Raw genomic sequence first — 26820 nt, 5'->3', positions numbered from 1 at the left:
CCTTCCTTCCTTCCTTCCTTCCTTCCTTCCTTCCAAGTTTATTTATTTTGAGAGCGAGAACGAGTGAGTGTATGCTTGCATGCCCAAGTGGGCAAGGGGCAGAAAGAGGAAGAGAGAGAATCCCAAGCAGACTCTGCGCTGTCATTGCAGAGCCCAATGATGAGGGGCTCAATCCCAGGGCCATGAGATGATGACCTGAGCCGAAATCAAGAGCCAGATGCTCAACCGACTGAGTCACCCAGGCACCCCAGGTGTTCTTTATTTAAAGAAGCATTGACTATTAACAATTAGTTTATTTGCAGAGGACAGCCAGTTGCCTGCTTACTCATCCCTCTCTTTTATGGCCCCTGTACACACTGTAGAATTCTTATAAAATTCTTATATTGTACTTAGTGTTTACATGTTTGTCTTTTCCTGTTGGACCCTGACAATCTTGTTTTCCCAGATACTAATTGTGACACCTGAGGCAGTAGTGGTAAATGTATAACCAGTGCTGGTAGCGACCAGCTAATAATAGACTGGTATTGGCACTCTTACCCTAGGAGCTGGGTGACCCAGACAAGTTTCTTAACACCTCTAAGCCTTAGTTTCCTGACCTCTAAAATCAAAGAATAATGATAATTACCTCATAAGGTAGTTGTAAATATTAAATGAGAAGTTACATACTTAATAATAAGTGTTAGCTATTATCAGTGGTGGCCTTTTCTAAAAGTTGATTATAAGAGAAACCAGCGCATCCCAAAGTTTGCTTTTGTTACGTAGAGAAAGTCAACTCTGGCCAAGTGAAATAAGTTCTTTTCAGTTCTGGCCATTCAGTTGTTGGTTTGCCTTAAAGCACATCATTGAATCATTTTAAGGTCAATATTCTCATATTCTTCCTTTAGTATGTAATCTCACATTATAATATACTTGGCATTTTTTTCTTTTTGAAGGTATTGCTGTTGAACATTGTTCAGATTTTTGGAAATAAATCAGTTACCAGGATTTTGGTTTTTAAGGAAAAAAATCATGCTTCTTTGGAGAGTTATCTATTTCTTATTTTTAGTTTTGTTCATTATACTGAATAAAATAATTAAGGAAACGAAGGCTCATTTGTGTTTGTGAGACATAAAGCCAAATTAGAATTTGTAATAATTTTTTGGAAAGATGAGTATATTTTTGCTATTATAAATTTACTGTGCTAAACAGAATGAATTCCATTATTATACCTAAGTAATTCAGAGTTTACTTTTCTGTCCTTGGAGTCAAATTATGTATATCTTCTCTAGACACTAACTTGCCTAAGTTTTAGGATTTTATTTATTTGAGGGAAAAAGCTAAAATTTTGTTTTTTCAACTAGAAATTTATAAACCATCATAAATATTAGGAATTAGGCTGAAAAAATAAATTATAATTAGGCATTTTATTTTCTGGCTTTTTCATTGTACATGGTAATTTAGTCTTTTGTAGAAATGTAATGAAACATCTTACAAGTTTTTAGGATGGAAAGCTACAGGCTTAAGGAGGAAGTAGTGGTATAAAAGAGGTTTACAAGTTAATGATTACCTTATAAAGAAGTTCTGAAGTCTACCGAATAGAAACTATAAAAACCTATTTAAAGTACTGTATTTCATCATATCTAGGATATCGTAGATGGTAAAAAGTGTCATGTACCACTAAGAAGGAAAAAGCACTCAGGATGGGCAGTCATAGGAGACCTCTCTTACAAAGCTGATACACCAAAGGTCTGTACCTTCAGTGTAAGGATAGTTGAGAAATGTACCTGGCTGTGCAAAAAGGAGACAACAAAGGAACTGCAAGTGCCAACCTTGGCACTGGCTAGAGAAAGGACAAAAAAATCTCCCCTGAGAATTTGAACCACAAGTCTCAAGTTTGGGGTCTGAAGTCTTATTATCAGTGTGATCCACAAAAGCCTGCAACAGAGGACTTAATTCAGATCTAGATCAGGTTGGTGTTGCTCCCAGATGACTAAGAAGCAGATGCACATTTTCTCTGGAAAAATTCAACTGTAATCTAGACCAGTGGCAAAGGCTAGATACGTTCCATTATGAAAGCTGTATCCTAGTTTCAGAAGTTTAGTACATGAAAAACATGCGCCTTTTAGAATTGATAAAATGTAATTCCGTCAGGACCAACTTTTCAATGTTGTCAGATGTCTATATTTTATTTATTTATTTATTTATTTATTTATTTATTTATTTATTTATTTATTTATTTTGAGAGAGAGGGTGTGTGTGTGCAGGAGGGGCAGAAGGAGAGAAGACAGAATCCCAAGCAGGTTCCACAGTCAGCACAGAGCCTGATGTGGGCTTGATCTCACCACTGCGAGGTCACAACTTGAGCTGGTCTCAAGAGTCGGATGCTCAACCGACTGAGCCACTCAGGTGCCCCTATATTTTATATTTTAGTGGGGATCTTGAGGTTTAAAGATTTTCAAGGGCTTTCTGAAATAATTTCAATATAGTTTTGGATAAAGTATCTTATAGATGGAGTATTTAAAAATTGAAGATTCATATGCAGCATATATTGTGATTTTATTAAGGGAAATATTTTATTAATCAAAGTAACCTAGCATAAAAGTTACCTTTTTATGGAAGAAAGGTAAAAAGAATGCTCTCAAGGTATTTCTGATATTAATTATATCCAAGGAACCATGTTCTACCTTTTTTCTGGCTTTCCCAGCAATATTCATTTATGAATTTCTCTTGGGATCTCCTAATATATCTGAAGGACATTTAATATATGAAGGATTTCAATATGTGAAGGACATTTAATATTCTTATTTATCTGCTAATTTGCTGAATGGTAATACTGACATTAGTTTCTTATAAATAGAATTGCTTCTCTGGTGTTTGAATTGTTTGATCTCATACTTATGAGTTTTAAATATGCTATCCATTTGCCTTAGAGAAATTACTTAAGGAAATCTTAAGAATATTTTATAACCCATATTAACAAAATTCTGTTTTCTACAGTAACTACTCCATATGATTTTTGAGTTGTTACTGCTTGTGACTGAGAGCAGAGAAATGTGGAATCATACAAAGGAATGAAATGATCGTCAAGCTTTCATTGGGCCTCTACCACCATTATCACTAATAGTTCCTGACATATCTCTTTGCTTAAGAGCTTTTTTCTTTCTTGCTTTCTTTCTTTCTTTTTCTTTTTTTTAACAGAAGAAAACAGAAGTGGCCTGGCCTTTTCAGTTTGTTCTTCGATTTGAATCAAATTACTTTTGGCCTGCTGATTTATTTGTTGTTTTTGCCACTAGTTTAAAAAAAAAAAAGTAAACTTAACAGAAAAGGATCATACTTCTTTAACATGTACTGCATTTTGATCCCCCTCCTATCTATCCCTCCTTGACAACTATGTTGTCTTTCTTTTCTCTAACCTCTTAGAACATAGCAATTCCTCCTTCTAGTTAAGGTGCCTTGTAAGTAAAGCGATTGCATATCATCTAAACCCTGGATTTAACCATGTCAACTCCAAAGGGCATGCCAACAATTTGTTTTTTAATTACAGACATTTTATTTTATTATAAAATGCATAAATGTGTATACATTCATCAATCTTCAGGTGTAGGATCAAGACCTTTCTTTGAAAAGGAGTCTACAGATTAAAATTCAGTTTTGTCTTTATTGTATAAGCTACACCCATTAATGCACCTTTTTTTTCCAATGATTTTTCACAAGTATATTCAGTTTAGAAAACTTCACCAGTAAGTATCAACTGTTGTGCTGTTGTTTGTGTAGTTTTGTTTTTCAGTAAGGATTTTATAAGCAAGAGTTCCTACTATAAGGATAATATTATTTTAAATCGATCTTCTGTTGTATTCTAACACTAAGCTTGGTATTTTCCGATTCGTTTTACAACCATTGTTAGATCCATTCTTTTACTGAATGTATATAATCTTTTCAAAATCAAAACTTCTTTTGGGTGTGTTTTTCTTTTATTGCTTTTGTAGAACCTACTGGCTTGGTGACATTTACAAGACAGAGTCTTGAAGATTTTCCAGAGTGGGAAAGGTAATAGTAATAAAAATAATCTGGGAATCCTAGAATTAGAAGGACTCTTTTACCATGCAAGGATTCTATTTCACAACCTCAGGAAAAATGGTTTCCCAACCTCTTAGTTGCCCTAGTGCTAGGGGAGTTTCGTATCATAAATGATCCATTGATAGCTCTCATTGGTAGAAAGGCCATGCTTTCTGAATCAAGGCCTGCAAGCCTTTCACTTCTACTGTTTGCCTTAGTGGATTTTTTTGTTTTTGTTTTTGTTTTTATTTTTGTTTTCTGAAACAAAATCTTATTTAGAATTAAGGAGTTTGTGTGTGAAGACACTAATATTAACTAGAACAACCAATATATAATGTTCAGTCTTACCTCCTCTTTTGGTTCGTATATATGTATTTTATGGCTTTTCATTCTGGAGGACAAGTTGTTGGAAAATTTTTTCATTAAACTAAAATGTAAATAGTAATTACTTAGAATTTGTCTCAGTGACAAGAATTTTGAAGTTTGGCTATTCACATTCAGATTTTGTGGAAGTTGCTAATTTACTGGGGCTTTTTTTCTTATTATTTACCTACAGATAACTGAGAAGAATAATAATCAATCTGAGTTCATTCAGATTTGTAAGTTCCTTGGGGCCCTGAACTAGTCAATACTTTCCCTAGTCTAGAGCAGGTCCCCGTATCACCTAAAGAGGAACAGATCACCTTTTCCATTGCACATGAGAACATGATCAAACATACTAAATGCATATTTTGCATTTGCATTCGTGTTGACCAGTGCCTCTCATTTTCATTTTCCCATAATTTTTATCATAGCTTTTAATTATTTCCTTTGGAATTAGTGACGAAAGGGACTTACTTTTAAGGAAGTTAACTTGATAAAACACATCTGCTTAAGTGGCTTTCCTGTGATGTTTTTTTATCCATCAAAGATGTTTATTTGTGAGGTGAAAAAAACCAAACAAACTTACATTAGGAGCTGACTGCATGGCTGAGATGATTATTAATAGAGGGAAGTGGGTAAAAGTTTAAACAACCTGAAGACAAAAACCAAAAACAAAATTGAGCCAGAAAGGAAGAGAACATGTACAGCATTTTGGAGTCTTGGCATATTAGAGATGAAAGGGACCCCCAAGAAATCATCTGGTCTAGCTGTCTACTAAAAGTATCAGTCAACTCTACCTTTGACAGATGACAGACAGCTTCAGTGTTGGGAAATTCACTCTTTCACCTCAGTGTGTCCCATTGTTGATGTTCAACATCATAATTCTTTCTTGACCCACCCCCATCTCTAACAGTGCACATAGGTAACACACTAAACTTCCTCTTTTCTCTGCTTCACATATAATATGGATTCTAAACCCTTTATATTTGTTCTTGATCTACTCCAGGCCATTGGTCTCTCTTAAAATATGGTGTCTACAACTAAAAGTAACAATTTGCTGCTATCTGCCCAGGCCAGGGTACAGATTGCTTTTCTTAGCTTTTGTGTTAGTATCTGACAGGAATACAGACGTTTTGTTCATCTTACTTTGGTGTAGATTTTATAGATCATGCAGAGGGCTTGTTTTTAATTCAGCTGTAGATCTCAGCTCTTCATCTGACATTCATTTGGCACTAAGGGGAAAGGACACCCATTTGTACATTACCATCTGGGAGAGAAGGGATAAGTCAAAATGCCAACAACAATTGGCAAGGCTGCTGTGTCAGTGAGATAAATTTGCCCCTGAGTAAGATCAAGATACTCCCCTTAACTTTGATAGGCACAATTTGACTTGATAACTTTTCTAACCTTTTTGTTTCATTGATCTCTTTTTGTTTTAGCTGCTTCGTAAGTGAGTTGGAGAATGTAACTAATCAATCTCCCAGATTCCACAGAACCAGAAACATGCATTCACTTTAAGAGGGAGGATAAAGAAGAGATGAGGATTGTTGGTGTTCCCAACAGCAAGGGGCTAAATGAGAGCCAGGAAGTTGGAGGTTTTTCTGATTTCCAAGCTTCTGCCATGTTACAGTTAACCCAGCAGTCACCAGTGACTACCTTAGCTGGGCTTACTTAATCACAGAGAGTCACAGTCATCTGTCTTTGATTCCTAGTGCGGTGGTATGAAAGATTTGCTTGGGCCAAAAGGGGATACCTGTCAGGAAGTTGGAGGATGCTTTTTTAAAAAGTGGCTAGCAATTTCATAATTTTATTGAGAGCTGTACTATATGTTGACAGTTTCCATCATGGAGAATAGTTGATGTCAGATGAGATTTGTTTTGAAGTCCTGGCTGACAAACTAGAGATTTCTGGATCGTGCTTCTTTGTCTTTTCAGTAGTATCCTCATGGATAGTCTCCTTTAGCATAAAATGGCTAGGAAAATAGGATCAAAAAACAAACGAAGGAAGTTAAAAAAAAAAATCAAACTTGTGTCGCTACTTTCTACAAGAGATTTGGAAAGTAATTTTTCTAAGGGTGTAGCATACCGGTTAAGAGTTTGGACCACTGTTAGGTTACCTGGGTTCAAATCTTTGTTTTGCTTCATTTACGAGACTTAGGCAGGTTACTTAAATGCTTTCTGTGTCTTGTTTTCCCATCTGTAAAAGGAGATGGTAATGGGGTTGCTATCAGGATTAAATGAGTTAATGTGAATGCACCTCTTAGAATCTGTACTGAATTGCCTGCTGAGTTTAAGGCTCTCAGTCTTCTGGACTGGAGCTTCCCCAGAAATGTATTTGGACTCCTTGAAATCAGGAAGAATGTAAATCCCAGAAAGTAAATAGCACTCCCCCAGTTAAATTGTTTTTAAAAATGTGTAATTATTTTAAAAAATATGTAATTCCCCCCGCATGAATGCCACCCTTATGTAAGTTAGAGATTTGGATTTCATCTGTTATATTCTTTTATAACTTATATTCTTTATTAAGTAAGTAATGGGGAAAATCTATTAGCAAAAAATGTCATCATCAAATACTATTAATAAAATGGAATTGATTGTTTAATATAATGTAAGACAGGTAAACACAGTAAGGGATGAAAAAGTTTCTTCTTAACCCAGTTAGGATCCCAGACTGGGTCTGAAAATTAAACAGACAAAGACAGATTAACAGGAGAAAAGCACACAAATTTATTTAATATAAATTGTACATGTCGCAGGAGCCTTCTTAAGGGAATGAAAGCCCAAAGAAACAGACCCACATACTTTATACTAGGTTTGATAACGTCTCTAAGGAATATGACAGATTAAGAAATATGAGGTAATTGTAGTAAACTGGGGGAAACTTAGCAAGGCTTGTTTGCTAGATTCTTGATACCCCTTCTTCTTTGGAGATGAGGATGCTGCTTTTCTCCAGAAAGAGGGTGGGCACCTTGCACATAAGGGGTTTATTACAGGGAAGAACTGTGAGGAGGGGAGGTCAGAGTGACCCTCCTGTTTCTGCCATTTTCTCAAATTTAAAATATTTGTTAGGCCATGGTGTCACGTTTTAGGGTGGCATGACCTCAGTGACCATGGCTTATAAAAGGGAAAGAAAATAATTGTGACTTAGAGGTACTAGGTTCATCCATCAATTTTATTAATATAAAAATACAATAGATCAGAATTTCTGTGGCATGTATTTTCATCAAGATACCCCTGCCACACACACTCATGTTTATCAAACTAGTGAAAATAGACCCTATCTTAGCATCATATATGATTTATTGCTAAATTTTTCTGTATTTTTCTTTGGGTTGCCAACTGTAGCATAATAACATTTCATAGATCTTAAATTTTTTTTATATTTTGAGAAGTTTTTCAACTCTTAAAGAAAAGAAACTGATATTTTATAGGAGAAATAATGGGTTTCAGAACAGCATATTATCCCATTTTAATTTAAATATGTGTATTTAATATTTGAATAAGAACAAGTTTGGGAGCGTCTATATCAAAAATGTTAACCAGGCATCTGTTTCTGGCTTTTAAGATTCGAAACAGTTTCAATTTGTCTTTTATATTCATGTATATTTCCACATTTTTTGTAGTGAAGTATTTGTCATTAAAAGTAAAGGATTATCTTTTTAAATTATAGATGTGACAAACTCCTGACTCGATTGCATGTCACTTATGAAGGTACCATAGAAGGAAATGGTCAAGGCATGCTACAGGTAGGTGAATCACAATGTGTGTGTGTTTGCGACTCTCTCTTATCGAGTGACAGCAAAGAAAATTTGAAAACCTATTTGTTCATCTCCTAAACTGATTTAATGCAAAGAAGCATGATAGCAGAATGGAGAAAAACACCAAACAGATCATCTTGACAGCCTTGGTAAAGCTGTTATTTGCCAGTGTACTGTTTCTTACGTGTGCCTCTTTAAAAAGCCTTTGACAGAAAATCTTAAGATCTGGACAACATCAGGCCTCTTAGTTCAGACATTGATTGTAGATTGACAGTGGAGGAAGTTCCCAGGGTATGGTCTTGACAAGCCATCACTAGGCAGTTTTGTTCTTTTTCTTTAAAGGCTGTTGCTCTGCCCCCAAATGATGACCAGCTTGAAATGTTTTTCTGCCACCAACCTTGTTTAGGTCTTAGGACACAGACATCTAAAATTGATTGATAAGAAAGTCGTCTCTCCCATATGTAACAGTTTTAGGTACGTGAGCCAGCTATGCTTGCTGTCTCTTCCCCGTTTCAGAGCAGGTTATTTTGTCCATCTCTCAGTCTTTGTTATTTATCTGTGTCATTGCCTTCACTTTAAAAACATATATTTTTGGAAAAAGGAGTTAACAAAGAAAACACCCTGTGTACCTAGCTTTAAATTGTTGTAACACTTAACACATGTTTTCCTTTTGCTTTGTAGTGATAGTGATCTTTTTTCAAAAATCACTAATCTGAGGCAAAATGTTGGTGATTTGTGTTCTTATCCCATTTATAAGAGCATCACATGGTCAGTTTTCTTTGAAAGATGCTTATACATCATTTCACTTCTACTGGGAATTGCTGATTTTTCTTCTTAGATCCTTATTTGGTGCTTATATTGGGTCAGAATCTAAATCAGGTTCCAGAGAGTGGACTAACTTGTTTGAATAACTTAATGTATACTGTAAAATTACTAGACTGATTTGCATTTGCCTAGTTCTTATATATTTATACTCTAAGTGCTTAATGAAACTGAGATTCTTTTTAGAATGGCCTTTTAAAAGATACATTTATAATTAAAATCTTCAAAGGGGCAAACCCTGTTTTGTTTTAAATCACCATCTTCCAGTGATTTTTTTGAGATTATAAATAGAAATACTTAGGATAACTGGAGTAATATTTGTCTGGTACTTAAAAAAATTTTTTTTAGTTTGTATTTAATCATTACTTTTTTTGTTAAATAATAATTTTGAAATAGGCTTAAAATTTACTTCAAATGAATGTTACTTTTCCCCCACATTTACATTTTGATGATGTTCTTTTCTACATTAAAGTAATAGATTGACTGAGAGAGTCTTAATACACATGAAATAAACAAAGCTACTGCTAGTTAGCGCTGTGGGAATGCTGACCTTTCATCACAATACAATTCAGCAAGGAATTATTTAACAACATTCAAGGTTGAGATTCTTCCCACTTTTCTAGAATATATTATAGGTGAAATGTGAAACCTCAGTGGATTAAAAGAATACCATAAAGACTTCTATTAATTATTCTCCCTACCCATGCTACGTATCCCCAGGAGATCGGAGAAATACTGTATTGCAATTTAAAAAGTTCCTTGTGTAGCATATAAGTTACATTATGCTGAATGGCAACAAGACCTCTCTAAGGATTGTTATCATTTCTCTCTTTTCATCAAGTTATAATTCAGAAACTGAATAATCTGAACAAATAGCTTTAAAGTGAAGTGAGTTGGAAAATGACTAAAAATAAGCACTCATATGCTTGTGTTCATGTTCTGGAACAGGTTTCTCACTTGTAATAGAAAGCCTTCTATTAAGAACTTTTTTAAGTAGTGGAAAGTTTGATTTTTTTAAAAGACCCCTGCCTTCAGGGGCATATTGAGTTTAGTATAACGTATTTATTTCTATGCATACCTTTCAAGTAATAAATGTTGGCCTTTTATTCAAAGAATGAATAATAGTATGCACATTGAATGTATTTCATTTATCATTACCAAGTTATACATAAATTATATAGAACTTCCTTTTTATTTTAGTTATGTACCTTGTTCCAGTAAAAATTAAGTTTAGCTGATCTCAAACTTTGTTTCTCATTTGTATTCACGATACCATTATACTTACTTAGCTAGTCTCTTGGGTTTTAAGTTCTGTCTGTTTTAAATTTTTGCTGGACCTCTCTTTTCTTCAGTTTCTTTCCCACTGACTTATTTGAGGCCTAAGTAATTCTTGTCAAACCTATTTAGTAGTCACCTAACCAGCTTCTCTGCTTTTAATTTTACACCTTTCCAATTCATTCTTTAAACTCTAGACTCAGTTTAAAGTTACAATTGGACCCTGTGTAAGGTCCAGTTGTAACTTTTCTTTTTATAATCATTCCAAGAATACCTTATCACCAACCATAATCCTTCACATACTCTACATCACAGATAGGCGTGAGGAACATGCTTATCACTCTTCATAGAGCTGCTTACAGCTCTGTGTTTTTCCTATGTGTTTGTGCAGTTATTCCCTCTGCCTGAATGTCAGCAAAATCTAAATTGAATATCATCTCCTCTTGTAAACTCCCCTATTCTCCTCCCCATGCTCCAGTTTTAGTTAATTGTATCATTTGGAAAGGATCAAATATATTCTAGTAGGTTCTTTAATAAACATTTTTTCATTCTGCTTATGTGCTGGGATCTCATCTAGATTACAAATGCTGTGAAGCCAGGGCCCACGTCTTACTTATTTTTGTATCTCATGGTCCCCAGCACAATATTCAGTTAATATTTGTTGAATATTTTAAGTCATAAATCACCCAATGCATAATGACTTTATATATTGTAAATAATTCTAATCAATGGACTTGTTGAATCAAAATTATTTTTCTATATAAGCTACAGAGTTACTCTTTTTTTAGTGTTGATTTAGTATGTCTGAATATAAATTTATATATGATTCTGTGATAACTCATTTCAAGATCTTGTCCAGTCATATTTTTCAGTATTTTCTAAGTTCTTTTCTAATGAAAGAAGACTGCTTTACCTTCTATTAGTTTCTGTCTTTCCACGTATATTTTTATATATAAAAAAATTCATAATCTTGTTTTACTCTTTTGTAGAATAGGCTTCAAAGTATTGTTTAATATTACAATTGCTTTAGGGGCGCCTGGGTGGCTCGGTTGGTTAAGTGTCCAACTTCGGCTCAGGTCATGATCTCACGGTCCGTGGGTTCGAGCCCCGTGTCGGGCTCTGTGCTGACAGCTCAGAGCCTGGAGCCTGTTTCGGATTCTGTGTCTCCCTTTCTCTGTGACCCTCCCCCGTTCATGCTCTGTCTCTCTCTGTCTGAAAAATAAATAAACGTTAAAAAAAAAATTAAAAAAAAATATTACAATTGCTTTAGAGACATAAGCAACTTAAAAAAAATTTTTTTTAATGTTTATTCATTTTAGAGAGGAGAGGAGGAGGGACAGAGAGAAAGGGACACACAGAAACCGAAGCAGGCTCCAGGCTGTGAGCTATCAGCACACAGCCCCCAGTGCAGGGCCCGAACTCACAAACTGTCAGATCATGACCTGAGCCAAAGTCGGATGCTTAACCGACTGAGCCACCCAGGTGCCCTGGGAATACAAACAGGTTTTAAGAAATCTTACATTTGACAGTAGTCTGAAAGTATATGTAAAATCATAGAAAAAAATCTATATTGGTGTCTGCCCCTGATTCTTTGCACAGAGCTCCTAAAACCCTTGTAATTTCCTAGGTGATGGGAGTGTCTTTTGTTCTGATGAGGTGACTTTTGGTGAGCTCCTGGAGAGCTTTAGGGTGGGGGCTGGTTACCAAAAAGACTAAGCCATGATTAGAAGCTTGAAACTTTCTACTCTACTCCCCATCTTCTGGGAAAAGGAGAGGGACTGGAGACTGTGCTAATGATTGATCATGCCTAAGTGATGAAGTTTCCACCAAACTACCCAAAAGTATGGGATTCAAAGAGCTTCCAGGTTGGTGAACATGTGGAAGTTGGTGAACATGGGGAGAGGGAGAGGTAGCTCTATGCCTCTTACCATATACCACGCCCTATCACTTCATATGTCTATTCATCTCTATCCATTATTATATCCTTTTTAATAAATGAGTAAACATAAATAAGTGTTACTGTGAGTTCTGTGAGTTTATCAAACCACAAGAGCAGATTATGAGAACCCCAATTTATAGCCAATCAACTGTACTTCTAGTTGCAGTTGGTGTCTGAAGTGGGGCAGTCTTGTGGGACTGAATTGTTATTAGCCTGTTGGATCTGATGCTAACTCCTGGTAGATGGTGTCAGAAATGAATTGAATTATAGGACACCCAGCTGGTGTTTCAGAATTGCTCTATGTGTGGAAACCCATACATCTGACATCAGAAGTGTTGTGAGTGTGGTAGTACTGTAGGAGTAGAGGAAAGAGAGTATGTTTTCTCTGTACAGTATTTAAGCCTCTCTTACCTTACTAAAATCTTTGTGGGTGTGGGTGGCTATGTATGTACACAAGGTGTTATGTATGTGTGTAATCTAAATCCTCAAATAGAGTAATCTAAAAGTTGGAAACCATTTCTTACATATTGCCCCATAGAGCTTCGCATAATGTTGGACACACTGGAGTGCTTAGTAAGTTTAAGACAAATAATACTGACAGGTAGAATTTGCTTTGTCTAGAGCATTGTGTAACTCATCTTTATTAATAGGAGCTTGGGGATCCCATTATAGTACTCCACAGAAAGCTTATGAGTAATTTTAAACTAAATTGGAAATACTAATTTAGTTGAATCTTTTTTTTGTTTGTTTTAATGTTTATTTTTGAGAGAGGGGTCAGAGTGTGAGCAGGGAAGGGTCAGAGAGAGAGAGAGAGACAGACAGACAGACAGAATCCGAAGCAGACTCCAGGCTCCAAGCTGTCAGCACAGAGCCTGACACAGGGCTCGAACTCATGAACCATGAGATCATGACCTGAGCTGAAGTCTGATGCTCAACCGGCTGAGCCACCCAGGTGCCCCCTTTGGGTTTTTCTTTTAACTTTTTTTTTTAATTCCAGTTAGTTAGCATACAGTGTGATATTAGTTTCAGCTATACAATTTTTGATTCAACACTTAGATACAGCAACCCGTGCTCATCACCACGATGCACTCCTTAATTCCCATCACCTATTTACCCCCCCCCCCCCCCCCCCCCGCCTATCTACCCTCTGGTAACCCTCTGTTTGCCCTCTATAGTTAAGAGTCTGTTTCTTGGTTTGCCTCTGTTTCTCCCTCCCCTGTGATAGTTTATTTTGTATCTTAAACTCCAAATATGAGTGAAATCATATGGTATGTGTCTTTCTCTGACTGACTTATTTCACTTAGCATAATACTCTCTGACTCCATTCTCATCATTGCAAAAGGCAAGATTTCATACTATTTTATGGCTGAGTAATATTCTATTGTGTGTGTGTGTGTGTTTGTGTGTATGTGTGTATGTATATATATACATGAAACATCTTCTTTATCCATCAGTCAATGGACATTTGGGCTCTTTCCATAAACGTGCACCCCAATGTTTATAGCAGCATTATCAACAATAGCCAACTTTATGAGTCTTTGTTGTTAAACTAGGTTTCCTGTTTTCTTTTTTTTTCTCCTTAGGTATAGTAAAAATAAACAGTTTGTAATGTTCATGTAGTTTGGGCTTTGCAACTGAATTTAGGGTGAAATTTTATCTCTTTATTCTTTCACAGAAGAAAAAGGTTATCCAAAAAAGGGCAATTACTTAAAAAAAAAAAAAAAAGGGCAATTACTAAATTTTTCAGTTCTTCAAGGACAAATGTTTGATTGCCATAGTATATAAGAAAGATATAATTATATTAGAGTCATATGAAATCCATAAATGGAAATTGAGTAGTGAATGGTAGGGAAATGATCTTGAAACCTTTCCAGATAAAGTTTCCTTTGATTTGTGGCCCTTGTAGTACATATAAGGTTTGTAAATAAGAGTCTATATGATTACACTGAGGCTTTTGCCTAAAAGCTCCATTTTCCAGGTTCCTTCTAAGGTTTTGGAATCTAAAGAAGTATGCAAAGATGTTACCTGGAGTGAGATGGAAAGAGTGCAGTCAACCACAGTCTGTTCTCCGTTGGAAGATTACTAATTTGGGGATTGATTTATATGGGAAACGAAAGGAAGAGAGAAAGTGCTTCTTTATCATATATGTAGGTATTTTAGATAATCATTTAACATGCCACATTTTTCCAAATAGGTGGATTTTGCAAACCGTTTTGTTGGAGGTGGTGTAACCGGTGCAGGACTTGTGCAAGAAGAAATCCGCTTTTTAATTAACCCCGAGTTAATTGTTTCACGGCTCTTCACTGAGGTGCTGGATCACAATGAATGTCTTATCATTACAGGTTAGTTTTGGGAAGTCTGTACAATAAAGTAGCTTTCCCCACCTATGAGTATCTATCATGAAGACTAGAGGCCACCCAGATACAGCTTTTCTCTATCATTGGCCTTAGTCCCAATGTTTTTATTGATTAATTTATTCTTGGTTTTTGGAAATCGTTACAGTTCTATTTTCCTAGTCTTGAGTAAGACACTTGATACCCACCTTTTCATTCTTGACATCTTTATCTGAGGAACAAGGGTAAAAGCTACCCTCCAGTTTGAAATTTTATGTTATGCCCTTAAAAAGAGGATAGTGATGTGTCTTTGATCATGTATTCTGTTATTATTCTTCCATTATGTTTCCAAAGTGCTTTGTTATACTTCAATATGAAGATGTATATACATTTAAAAACCATACTTACAGTATTCAAAGAGAGTACAACAGAGTACTATTCATTGAATAGTAATAAATCAGGAACCTCATGTTTACCCTAATTTCTAATCCTGAGAGAAAAAGTGTGATGATCTAAATGCCTCTTCTTGATTTAAGTTAATATGGAAGGAGGAGAGAGGGAAATATAGTAAAATTTATACTTTTGTTCTATTACTTAGATTAAAATTTTTTTCTTAAGTTTTTTTTAGCTTGAGATACAACTATGTCACTGTACTTTCTTGTGAATCAGCTACCAAAAAATTAGTGATTAACTCCCACCTCTCAAATTCTTAATCAGCCACTATACATAAGTTAAGTCTTTTATTCAGGTACCTAAAAGAACATTCCCACATAAAAGCCATAATCAGTCATCAGCTGCTGATGCCTCTATCTTTCTGCAAAAGAAGATTTCTTATCCTTTTTGAATCTGTTGCCGCTTTGAGATTAGTGTGGGAAACTAAATATTTAACTGGGTTGGAGAATTTGGTTGATTGTTATTCTGAAAAATTACAGTGAGAGAAAAACCATTCCCTAGGAGTTACATAAAATTTATACTCAACTAATTTACCTCCAAAGACGTACGTGTCTGAACTAAGACTCTGAGATCTACTCTTGAAGCCACTCTCTTTGTCTCAGATTTATTTGTAGACAACCTTCAAGAGAGTATCAACATTTTGTTCCTTATGTTTTACTTTCATGATTTTCTCTTTGTCTTTGAACAGTTTGATTATGACGTGTTTAGAATCTCTTTGATTTTATCCTATTTGGGGTTCATTGAGCTGCTTGAATGTTTAAATTTGGTAAATTTTTGACCAGTACTTCTTTAAATATTCTTTCTGTCCCTTTTTTTCTTCTCCTTCTAAGAATCCCATTATGCATATGTTGGTATACATGATGATGTCTTATTGGTCTCTGAAGCTCTGTTCGTTTTTCTTCATTCTCTATTCTTTTGTTCCTCAGACAGGATAATCTCAATTGACCTATATTCAAGTTTACAGATTCTTTTTTGTGCTTCCTTTCACTGCCTTTGAGTCCCTCCAGTGAAAAATGTTTATAACTTTTTTTTCTTATGGTTATTTATTTATTTTGAGGTTGGGGGGAAGGGGCAGAGAGAGAGGGAGAGATAGCATCCCAATCTGTGATGACAGCACAGAGCCAGACAGGGGGCTTGATCTCACAAACCACAGGATCATAACCTGAGCCGAAATCAAGAGTCAAGGATGCTCAACCAACTGAGCCACCCAGGTGCCCCTGAAATTTTTATTCTGATTACTGTACTTTTCAACTCCAGATTTTCTATTTGGTTCTTTTTTTTTTTTTCTTTTTATTTTTTATTTATTTATTTTTTTTTTTAATTTTTTTTTTCAATGTTTATTATTTTATTTTTGGGACAGAGAGAGACAGAGCATGAGCGGGGGAGGGGCAGAGAGAGAGGGAGACACAGAATAGGAAACAGGCTCCAGGCTCTGAGCCATCAGCCCAGAGCCCGACGCGGGGCTCGAACTCACAGACCGCGAGATCGTGACCTGGCTGAAGTCGGACACTTAACCGACTGCGCCACCCAGGCGCCCCTTTTTTTCTTTTTAATAATTTCTCTCTCTCTCTCTTTGAGATTCTCTATTTGTGAGGCATTATTTGCAAACTTTAATTTAGTTCTTTAGACATAATTTCCCTTAGTTTTTTGAATATATTTAAAATAGCTAATGTCTTTGTTCAGTAAGTCTAACATCTGGGCTCCTTGGGTACAGTTATAGTTTACTCCCTTTTTTTCCCTGAGTATGGGCCTACTTTCTTTTTTCTTTGCATATCTCAATTTTTTGTTGAAAACCACACATTTGAATAATGTAGCAACTCTCAAAATCAGATTTTCCCCTTTGCCTAGAGTTTGTTTTTGTTGCTGTTTGCTCTTGTTTCGTAACCTTTCTAAACTAATTCTGTAAAGTCTGTATTCTTTTTTATATGTGACCATTAGTCTCTGCTGGGTTAGGTTAGTGGTTAGCTAATGATTGGACGAAGGTTGCTTAAATGTTTAGAGCCAATAAGTCTTTCAGTCTTTAGTGAAGGGCTCTATGTGGACATTGGGGCTCACCTTCAGCACTCAACCAGGCCAATGACACTTCCTTCCTGCTTGTACTTCGCACTTCACTTCCTGCTTGCACAGAGTCTCAAGGTCTGAGGAGTGAGCTTAGGACTTTCTCAGGTCTTTCTTGAGCATGTGCACAGACATGGTCATACATATAGACTTCTAGATTCCTGGGAATACTAAGAACTTTTTAAAGCCCCTTACAGATATCTCATTCCTCAGCTTTTCTTTTGAAACTTTTTGATAAGGCTGTTACTTGCCCTAACTGATATCTACTGCCTCAGGCAGCCATACTGCTAAGCAATTCCATGTAATTGTTTTCAACGAACAACTTTGGGGATTAGGTTTTTTGTACTGGGTAAATTCCAAGTCAGGTCAAATAAAGGCAGCTTTGTGAGTGAGGTCTTCCAGGGAACCACAAGATAGGTTAGATGATGACAGTTCTCTGAGAATGGGGCTTTGAAGGAGCTTCAACCTTTTTCTGAACCCTTAGGTGGTTTTCACTGTGATTATAGACTGTTGGTGTTTTGTTTTTTTTTTAATATGAAATTCATTGTCAAATTGATTTCCATACTACACCCAGTGCTCATCCCAAAAGATGCCCTCTTCAATACCCATCACTCACCCTCCCCTCCCTCCCACCCCCCATCAGCCCTCAGTTTGTTCTCAGTTTTTAAGAGTCTCTTATGCTTTGGCTCTCTCCCACTCTAACCTCTCTTTTTATTTGTTTTCCTTCCCCTCCCCCATGGGTTCCTGTTAAGTTTCTCAGGATCCACATAAGAGTGAAAACATACGGTATCTGTCTTTCTCTGTATGGCTTATTTCACTTAGCATCACACTCTCCAGTTCCATCCACATTGCTACAAAGGGCCATATTTCATTCTTTCTCATTGCCACGTAGTACTCCATTGTGTATACAAACCACAATTTCATTATCCATTCATCAGTTGATGGACATTTAGACTGTTTCCATAATTTGGCTATTGTTGAGAGTGCGACACCAACAGACACATGAAAAGATGCTCAGTGTCACTCATCAGGGAAATACAAATCAAAATCATACTGAGATACCACCTCATGCTGGTCAGAGTGGCTAAAATGAACAAATCAGGAGACTATAGATGCTGGAGAGGATGTGGAGAAACAGGAACCCTCTTGCACTGTTGGTGGGAATGCAAACTGGTGCAGCCACTCTGGAAAAACAGTGTGGAGGTTCCTCAAAAAATTAAAAATAGATCTACCCTATGACCCAGCAATAACACTGCTGGGAATTTACCCAAGGGATACAGGAATGCTGATGCATAGGGGCACTTGTACCCCAATGTTTATAGCAGACTGTTGGATTTTAAGGCTACTCTAGAGCTTGCAAGAGTTGAATAAGAATAAGGAAAGTTAAAACATCATAAAACTCATTGTTTTTTCCAAGATTCAGCCAATTTTCTTTAATAAACCCTCCTCAGACTGCTACAAGCCTTTGGTTATTCCCACAGTTCATAAAAAGTTGATTCTCACAATTTTTGCCAGTGTTCTCATTGCTTTTATGGAGGAGGAATTTTTCAGAGGTTTTTACTTAATCAATTTTGCTGATGTGTCCTTATATTTTGTAAGTTTTTGTTGGTTAAAAGAAAAAGGCTTTTAACAAGTTATTGTGCAGTATTTGGATATCTTATTATTTTTATAATATCCCTGTGATTCTGCTTTTTGGTGAGGTAAGGTAAATTGTTAATTTTTTAAGTTTATATGGGAAATTAAGAATGGAGCCTCAGCAAAGAAACTTCCTCTTGGATAAAAACTCAACTATTTGAAGTTAATAACCTGAAGTATTTCATCTGGAATTCTGAGGTTGTGATCCAGATTATACTGAAATGTAAAGATAAAAACCTTTTATTTTCAGTGTTGTCTCAACTCACTTATTGGTCCTCTGTCTGCATTTATTGTTTATCATGTGTGCAGATAGGAAGGATGCAGTTGAAATGTATTAGGGGAAAAGAAAGTACAGGAATTGCAGAACAAAAAAATTAAACTGTCTAAATCCATTGTTGGGCCAGTAGATATTTTGTTGTTGTTGTTGTTGTTATATTTAAAATTTTGAGAGAGAAGGAGAGCAAGTGGAGGAGAGGCAGAGAGAAAGGGAGAGAGAATCCCAAGCAGATTCCTTATCATCAGCACAGAGGCCGATGGAAGGCTTCATCTCACGAACCATGAGATCATGACTTGAGCCAAAATTAAGAGTCAGACACTTAACCGACTGAGCCAGCCAGGCGCCCCAAAGCCAATAGATACTTTAAATATTAGTCTCATTATGTTTGAGAGAGCTCTTAATGTCTGGAATGTGACTGCCTCCAGCATTTGGGTGTGTCAAATAATACTTTAAAAGATTTTTAATTTTTAGCAGCTAAATGAGTATTTGAACTGAAGATTCAGAACAGAATCCCTCCTTAGTTTTAAAGATGAATTTCCATCCTTAAAATAAAAAAGTTGGTAGAATGCTGGGCATTTAAACTCAAAGCTAATTTGTTTCATTTGCTTCATTTCTTTTTTACTTGGGAGTCTCTTATCTACCGTTAATGTAGCTGTAAATAAAAGAGGTAATTTTCCTGTGAATAGTAAAAGGAAAATACTAGAATTGTTGTTGTTTTTTTTTTTTTTTTTTTTTTAAGATAGTTTGTCCTCTGTCTAAAAAAGGATCATCACTATGGAGTTATGTCTGTTCTGTACCTTACCTACAGCTATTGTAAAATGAATGGAAAATTGCAGATCCATGACTCACCTTCGCATCTATAATTACTTCAGGCTAGGGACATCCGGGGTGACTTTTAACTCAGCATTTTCCCTCACATCCACTTAATTCTATTATAGTGCCTTCTAATTAATATCTGTGATGTGATGTTCTCTTAATGGAAATGGCCATTTCATCATCTATTTGATGTTGGATTTCTGCCATCTTCCTTCTTAGGAGACTCTTAACCATGCACTGCAATCTATCTGCCTGATCAATTCCATTGCTTCTATGATTCATCCAGGCTCAATGAGCTAATGGCTGTGACTATGCTGCCTGAATCTGTAGAAGAGTTTGAGAAATTAGAAATAAATTAAATTTATCATCATTGTGGGGTATCTGGTTGGTATCAGACTTTGAAATGAATATGAAACAGGTCATGCAAACAGGCAAATAGTGTTTATCCAGATAGTGTTATCCCTCTATTTGCTGTGATCCTCCCTGGAGGCAGCCATGGGTAAAACTTTTCAGTAAATATAGATAGAAGGAAAGAAACTGCATTCTCCCCCCCGCCCCAACCTTTTCCTTTTTTACCCTTTTTCATGTTCTTCTACATCATCTAGCAAAATAGCTTTACTACCAAAGGGTGTTATCATGGTTCTGGGAGTTTTGTTGTTTCTGTATGGTGAGCACTTAAAGCAGGTGCCTAGACATAAAACTTACTCAACAGAATGTTAGTACCTTTAAAATAAAACCTGCCCTCTACTGAAGAGAATTGCCCCAGATGTCACAGATTCTTAACATCTTTTGTGAATGTCAGCAGATCTGCTAGAAAGTAGAAAAGTGGATACCACTGCTTATGGTATTGATGCTTCTTATAGAACAACAACACTGAAGGCCCATCACTACAAAAACAGCCATTGCTAACTAAATGATACCAGCTCACTGGGAAGGATCCAAACTCAGTTTGAGTTTAGCTTCTCTTCATTTTTATTGATCATGGGAATGAAAGTCAAGAATGTTCTATCTCCTGCATAATCACCACTGTATGAGTGCTCCTAAGAAAAGCAGGGTAGATGGCTTTGCTTTCATATAAACCTTCTTTCCAAGAGCACAACCCATAGATACATAGAATTTTTTCAGTCTCCAAATATTTTTTCCTTAGTTCTTCATAAATTTTTCATTATTTGTAAGAGAAGATAAGAACATGTATTACCAAATCTAAAAACTCATTAGTCTGTCATGAACTCTTGCACAGATATTAATGGATTCCTTCTCGTTTTTCCTTAAGTGAAGATTTGTCTGTGAGCACGAAGTCTTATAGGCTATACCCACAGAGAGCTACCACAAAGGTCATTCAGTTGTCTTCTCTTGTTTGCTATTATCGCTTTTTACCTTTGTGTTTCATCATAGTTTATCAATAAATTTGAATTTAAAACAAGGGTATCTGTTTTTCAGAACAGACAGTTGATATAATTTTGAAGGATGTCTACTCAGAAAAACCAGGATTTAATTTTCTTAGAGCAAAAGCATCTGTATATGCATCTTTGATTTCCCATACCTGAAGGAAATAAATCTAATCTTGTTTCTTTTAGGAAGGAAGACTAAAATCATCTTAACCTAAAATAGAAATATAATAATTGGTATTTTATATTTTTCAACCACTTTCTTTTGAAAAGACAGAAGAGGTGTTTGTTTTTGTAGTTAAGAGATCAGAGCAGGCAGTTTTGTTTTGTTTTTTATAAATAAGGAAATGGAGCTTGTCCACTGCTGGACAAAAATTAGAAAGGAACAGAACTATTCATAGCTGTCTTTATTTCCAGTCAGGTCAGGAGACCAGGTTGCTTTTAAACTTCACATAAATGAAATCACGTGTCTTTGGTTTCTCTACCTCTTTATAAAGTTAAGTTTGATGACACCAATACTAACGGTTTTATGGTTTTGAAGACTTTTAAACTCCTATGGCTTTCCAAGCAATTCTATGACGTAAACAAAACAAAAATTATTAACAAGCTTGATATTCATATGCTGAAATGGAAGTCCCCTGAGAAATTTGGTTACTTAAGGATTCACTTTGGGTCCCTCGTGTTTCCTAATCTCAGTGTGGTGCTCCTTTTACCATGCCACCCTGTCTTTGTAAATGTGAAATTTTTTATGTGTCAGTTGCATAGTACTTTCTGATTAAGTCTTTCTGGACTTATTATTTTAACCTCAGTTAATATAATGTTCTTCCGGTTTTGTTTGTTAATAATTATGTTTATGGAAGTACTTAATTGCTTCTATATTCTTCTTTCTTCCTTTCTTTCTTTCTTTCTTTCTTTCTTTCTTTCTTTCTTTCTTTCTTTCTTTCTTTCTTTCTTTCTTTCTTCTTTCTTCTTTTTTTTTTAAGTAAGCCCCATATCTAATGTGAGGCTTGAACTCACGACCCTGAGATCAAGAGTCGCATGTTCCACCAACTGGGCCAACCCCTGCATCTTATATACTTGCGTTACAAAATGCTAATATAGACACAAATGTTAATGACTTATAATCCTGCCCTTGAGAAACTGGTAATCTAGTGAGGGAGTTAGATTACCTTTTCCACAGCTTTATTGAGGTATAATTGGCATACAGTAAACTATATATTTAAAGTTTACAGTTAGGGAAGTTTTGACATATGGCTACATATATGAAACTGTTGCACCGTGTTTTAATTGGGTTTGTTTTCTTATATTGACTTTTGAAAATGCTTTATATGTTTTGGATACAAGTCTTTCTCTTTTTATTTTTTAATTTATTTTTTAATTCTTTTTAATGTTTATTTATTTTTGAGAGACAGAGAGACAGAGTGTGAGTGGGGGAGGAGCAGAGAGAGGGAGACACAGACTCCAAAGTAGGCTTCAGGCTCTGAGCTGCCAGCACAGAGCCCGACGTGGGGCTGGAACTCACAAATTGTCAGATCATGACCTGAGCCGAAGTCAGACACTTAACCAACTGAACCATTCAGGTCCCCCAGATACAAGTCTTTTGTTAGATATATGTGGTGTGTCTTTTCATGACCTTAATAGTGATGTTTAAGGAATGGAAGTTTCTAATTTTGAAATTCAGTTTACTGATTTATTCTTTTTGTTTTCATACTGTCTCGATTGCTGTAGCTTTATAATAATTCTTGAAATCAGGTAGTGTGAGCCCTCCAAGTTTGTTCTTCTTCAGAGTTGTTTTGGTGAATTTTAGAATCAATTTATCAATATCTACAAAAAAGCTTGCTGGACTTTTTAGTCAAGACTGCTTTGAATCTGTGGATCAGTTTGGGGAGAATTGACATCTTAACAATATTTAGTCTTTGACACATGAATGAGATATCTCTGTTTATTGGGGTCATCTTTACTTTCTCTCAGTAGTATACTTTTCACTGTATACTTTTACATTTTCTCAGGTTTATTCCTTAGTATTTCATATTTTTTTATAGCTGTGTAAATGTATATTTATAATTTCAGTTTCTGATTGTTCATTGCTACTGTGTAGAAATATAACTGACTTTCAGATTGCAATTTAACATGTTGAAGTTCCTGACTGATGTTCTGTGCAGAGTACTGTGGAGCACAGATAAGGGACCACCAACTCTACTTATGGTTTCCAGGAAGGCTTAGCAAAAAACATGAATTCTGTAGTTTATTTTCTTAATTTGTAGCTGAGTATCTTATCCAAAATTCTAGATGAATTTATAAGAATTAAGTATACATTATTTTAAATTTTTGAAAAATTATTTTTAAGAAGCAGTATGCTAAGTAATAGACTAGAAACTCTAGTATTGAGTTTAAGTCTTTTAAGTTTTTGTTATGGGAGATTTTAATCATCTGTGAAAACGGAGTATTTTTCATAGCTTTTTAGATACTTATTTATATTGTATAGATATTTTTATATTTACATGTGTATGAGAAACTTCAGACTCAGGAAAGTTACAAGAATAATATAAGGAACTTCCATATTGTTAACCCAGATTCACCAGTTTACATCTCTCCCCATCTGCTTTATCATTCTTTCTCTATTTTCTTTTCCTCATCTCTGTCCAAGAGTATGTTGGAGACATTATGACCCCCCCCCCATTTTTTTAAAATTTTATTTTTGAAAGAGAGACACAGTGTGACCAGGGATGTTGGGGACAGAGAGAGAGGGAGACACAGAATCTGAAGCAGGCTGCAGGCTCTGAGCTATCAGCACAGAGCCTGACGCAGGGCTTGAACTCACGAACCATGAGATCATGACCTGAACCAAAGTCGGACACTTAACTGCCTGAGCCACCCAGGTGCCCCAACTTTGTGCCCTTTTACCCCAAATACTTTGTTGTATATTTCTTAATAACTAGGAAATTCTGTTAAGTCAGCACAGCAAAGTTATAAAAAATTGGGAAATTTAACATTAATAAAGAACTATGAGTTAATTCCTACTCAATATTTTCATTTTCATTTTGTCAGTTAACCTAATTATATTCTTTGTAGCTTTTTTTCCTCCCAGTCTACTCCGGTAGTGGATCACATCTTGACTCCTTTCAACCAGGATAGTTTCTCAGCCTTTCCTGGTATTTGTTCACCTTGATATTTTTAAAGTATATAAACCAATTACTTCGTAGATTGTCTCTTATTTTGGGTTTGCGCAATGTTTCTTTGTAACTAGATTCAGTTTATTCATTTTAGTTGGAATCCCACTGAAATGATGTGTCCTGCTCTAATGTATCTTTTGAGAATAGTAATACCACTTTGTTTCAGTGTCTGTGATATTAAGTGTCAGGACTTGGTTGAGGTAGGATGTGCCAAGTTCTCCACTGTCAAGTTAGTATTTTCCCTTTCTAATTAATTTGTAGTTATATATTTTACATACTTTGAAAGTGTAAATTTCCTGTCCTCATCAAACATTTGGCCACTAATTTTAGCACCCATTTTCTTAACTCCATCATTCCTTCTGCATTTAGTAGTTGGCGCTCTACTGTAAGGGAGATTTTCCATTCTCTCTTATTTATGTATATTAAAATTTCTATAGATGCATGGATTCTTACTTTATTCAGTGTGTTATAATCCATTATTGTCATCTGTTTTGATGCTAAATTATTCCAGATTTGGTCAGTGAGAGCCCCTTCAGTTGGCTATTGTGTTCCTTTGACAATGCGCCAATCATTCTTTAATGCACTTTCTTCTTTTTTGGCATAAAAAGATGTTCTAAACTCAATCTTGTATATTCCCTGCCATTTCTCCAAGGAGTCCTGGATATAGAGTAATTTTTAGAAATCAGGAGTTGAATTGGTTATTCCTTATTGCTACGAAGAGAGTCATTGCTTCCATGCCTTCATCATCAGAGCCAGGAGGTATATGGTTTAACCACACACACGCATATACATACCAACAAACAACCATGAATTCCTATGGGTACCTCTCATTGCCATCCAACATCATGGCATAAATTCTAGCCTTCCTCTTTTCTAATTTGCATAAACCTAGAATACACAGAATGTGATTTCATAACTTCTAAGCCTTGCCACTGCAAAAAGCAAACCTGTTAAGTGGAGTTAAGCTGACATCCTTGTCCACATTTAGTTTTGTCATTCTTTTTGATTTAGCTCTTCTGTCAGGTACATAGTGGTATTTCACTGGGGTTTTGATTTGCATTCCCCTTAGGACTAGTGATGTTCACCAGTATTTCATGTAGTCATTGGCCAATTTTGTATCTTCTTCTGTGATGTTTAAGTCTTTTGCTTATTTTTCTAGATTGGGTTGTTTGTATATTTTTATTATTGACTTCTAGGAGTTCTTCAGTATTCTGAACACAAGTCTTTTGTCAGATAGTTGTTTTCCAAATATTTTTCCTCCAGTCTTGCCTAAGCATTTTGCTAAAAGTGTTTTAACATTGACCTAATCTAGTCTTTTAAAATTTTTATTAAGGTTACTGCTTTCTTTGTCCTATTTAAGAAATTTTTATGTACCTCCAACGTCTTAAAGCCATTTTCCTGTGTTTTCTTCTAGAGGTCTTATAACTTTAGGTTTTATGTTGATGCCTGTTATTTTATCTCAAAATGATTTTTGTTCATAGTGTGAGGTAGCAGTTAAAGTTTATGATATTTTTCTGTATGAATATCTAATTATTGCAATAGCATGTCAGAAGGATGATCCTTTCCCCAATGGATTGTTAGCACCTTTGTTGTAAGTCAGCTGACCATACAAGTGTGGATTTATCTATGAATTCTATTTACTTCCATTGATCTATCTATTGGTCTTTCCTTAGGTCACAACTAAGTAAATCTTAAACTCGGGTAGCTGAATCCTCCAATTCTGTTCTTTTTTCACAAGTATTTTCATTACTTTAGGTTCTTTGCATTTCCATTCAAATTTTAGAATCACCATCTCAATTACTATTAAAAAAAAAAGAAAGCCTGCTAAGGATATTAACAGGATTGAGGAAAATTTGCAATTACAGTATTGAAAAATACAATATTGAGTCTTCAAGCCCCTGAACATGGTCGCCATTTATTTAAATCTTCTCTACTTTTTCTCAGTGGTGTCTTCTACACCTTTGGTATATTTACTCCTAAGTATTTTATGGTTTTTGATGCTATGATTAATGGATTTTTAAGTTTTATTTCCCCATTGTTTGTTGCTAGTATATAGACTTATCTTTGATCTTACTGCATTTATTTACGAGCTTTTCTTCCTTTTCCGTAACTTTTCTTTCTTTCTTTTCCTAGTGATACCTTAGGATTTGCTACATGAACAGTCATAACATTTGCAAATAGCGATAGTCTTATTTTTTTTATTCTCTTTGTGACTTTTCTTTCTATTTTTATTTTATTTATTTATTTATTTATTTCCCTTATTGCAGCCACTAGGACTCCACTACAGTGTTGAATTAGGTGGAATGTTTTTATCACTGAGTATGAAGGTAGTTGTAAGTTTTTATGTAATGATCCTTAATCAGATTGAGGGAGTTCTTTTTTTTTTTTTATTCTTAGTTTTGCTGAAAATATTAATCATGATGGGTGTTGAATTTTATTTTTTCTCCAACTTTTGATATGATTATGTGGGGTTCTTTAATCTGTTAATGTGATGAA

At 35.4% G+C, this 26820-nt stretch overlaps 1 protein-coding gene across 5 annotated transcripts in view; it reads left to right on the top strand.

Annotated features, from left to right (window-relative positions):
• The window catches only part of PARG (poly(ADP-ribose) glycohydrolase), a 130905-nt gene that overhangs the window by 70360 nt on the left and 33725 nt on the right, over nucleotides 1–26820 (top strand). For all 5 annotated transcript variants that reach the window (XM_043596851.1, XM_043596850.1, XM_043596849.1 and 2 more), the window contains 3 exons: nucleotides 3966–4026; nucleotides 8068–8143; nucleotides 14386–14533. In XM_043596851.1, the coding sequence (XP_043452786.1) occupies nucleotides 3966–4026; nucleotides 8068–8143; nucleotides 14386–14533 (285 nt within the window). The remainder of the gene's footprint in view (nucleotides 1–3965; nucleotides 4027–8067; nucleotides 8144–14385; nucleotides 14534–26820) is intronic.

This window comes from Prionailurus bengalensis, chromosome D2 (genome assembly GCF_016509475.1).
Source record: "Prionailurus bengalensis isolate Pbe53 chromosome D2, Fcat_Pben_1.1_paternal_pri, whole genome shotgun sequence".
NCBI classification, from domain to species: Eukaryota; Metazoa; Chordata; class Mammalia; order Carnivora; family Felidae; genus Prionailurus; species Prionailurus bengalensis.
The sequence above is the reverse complement of the archived record's forward strand: the minus strand, read 5'-3'. Positions and strand labels throughout refer to the sequence as shown.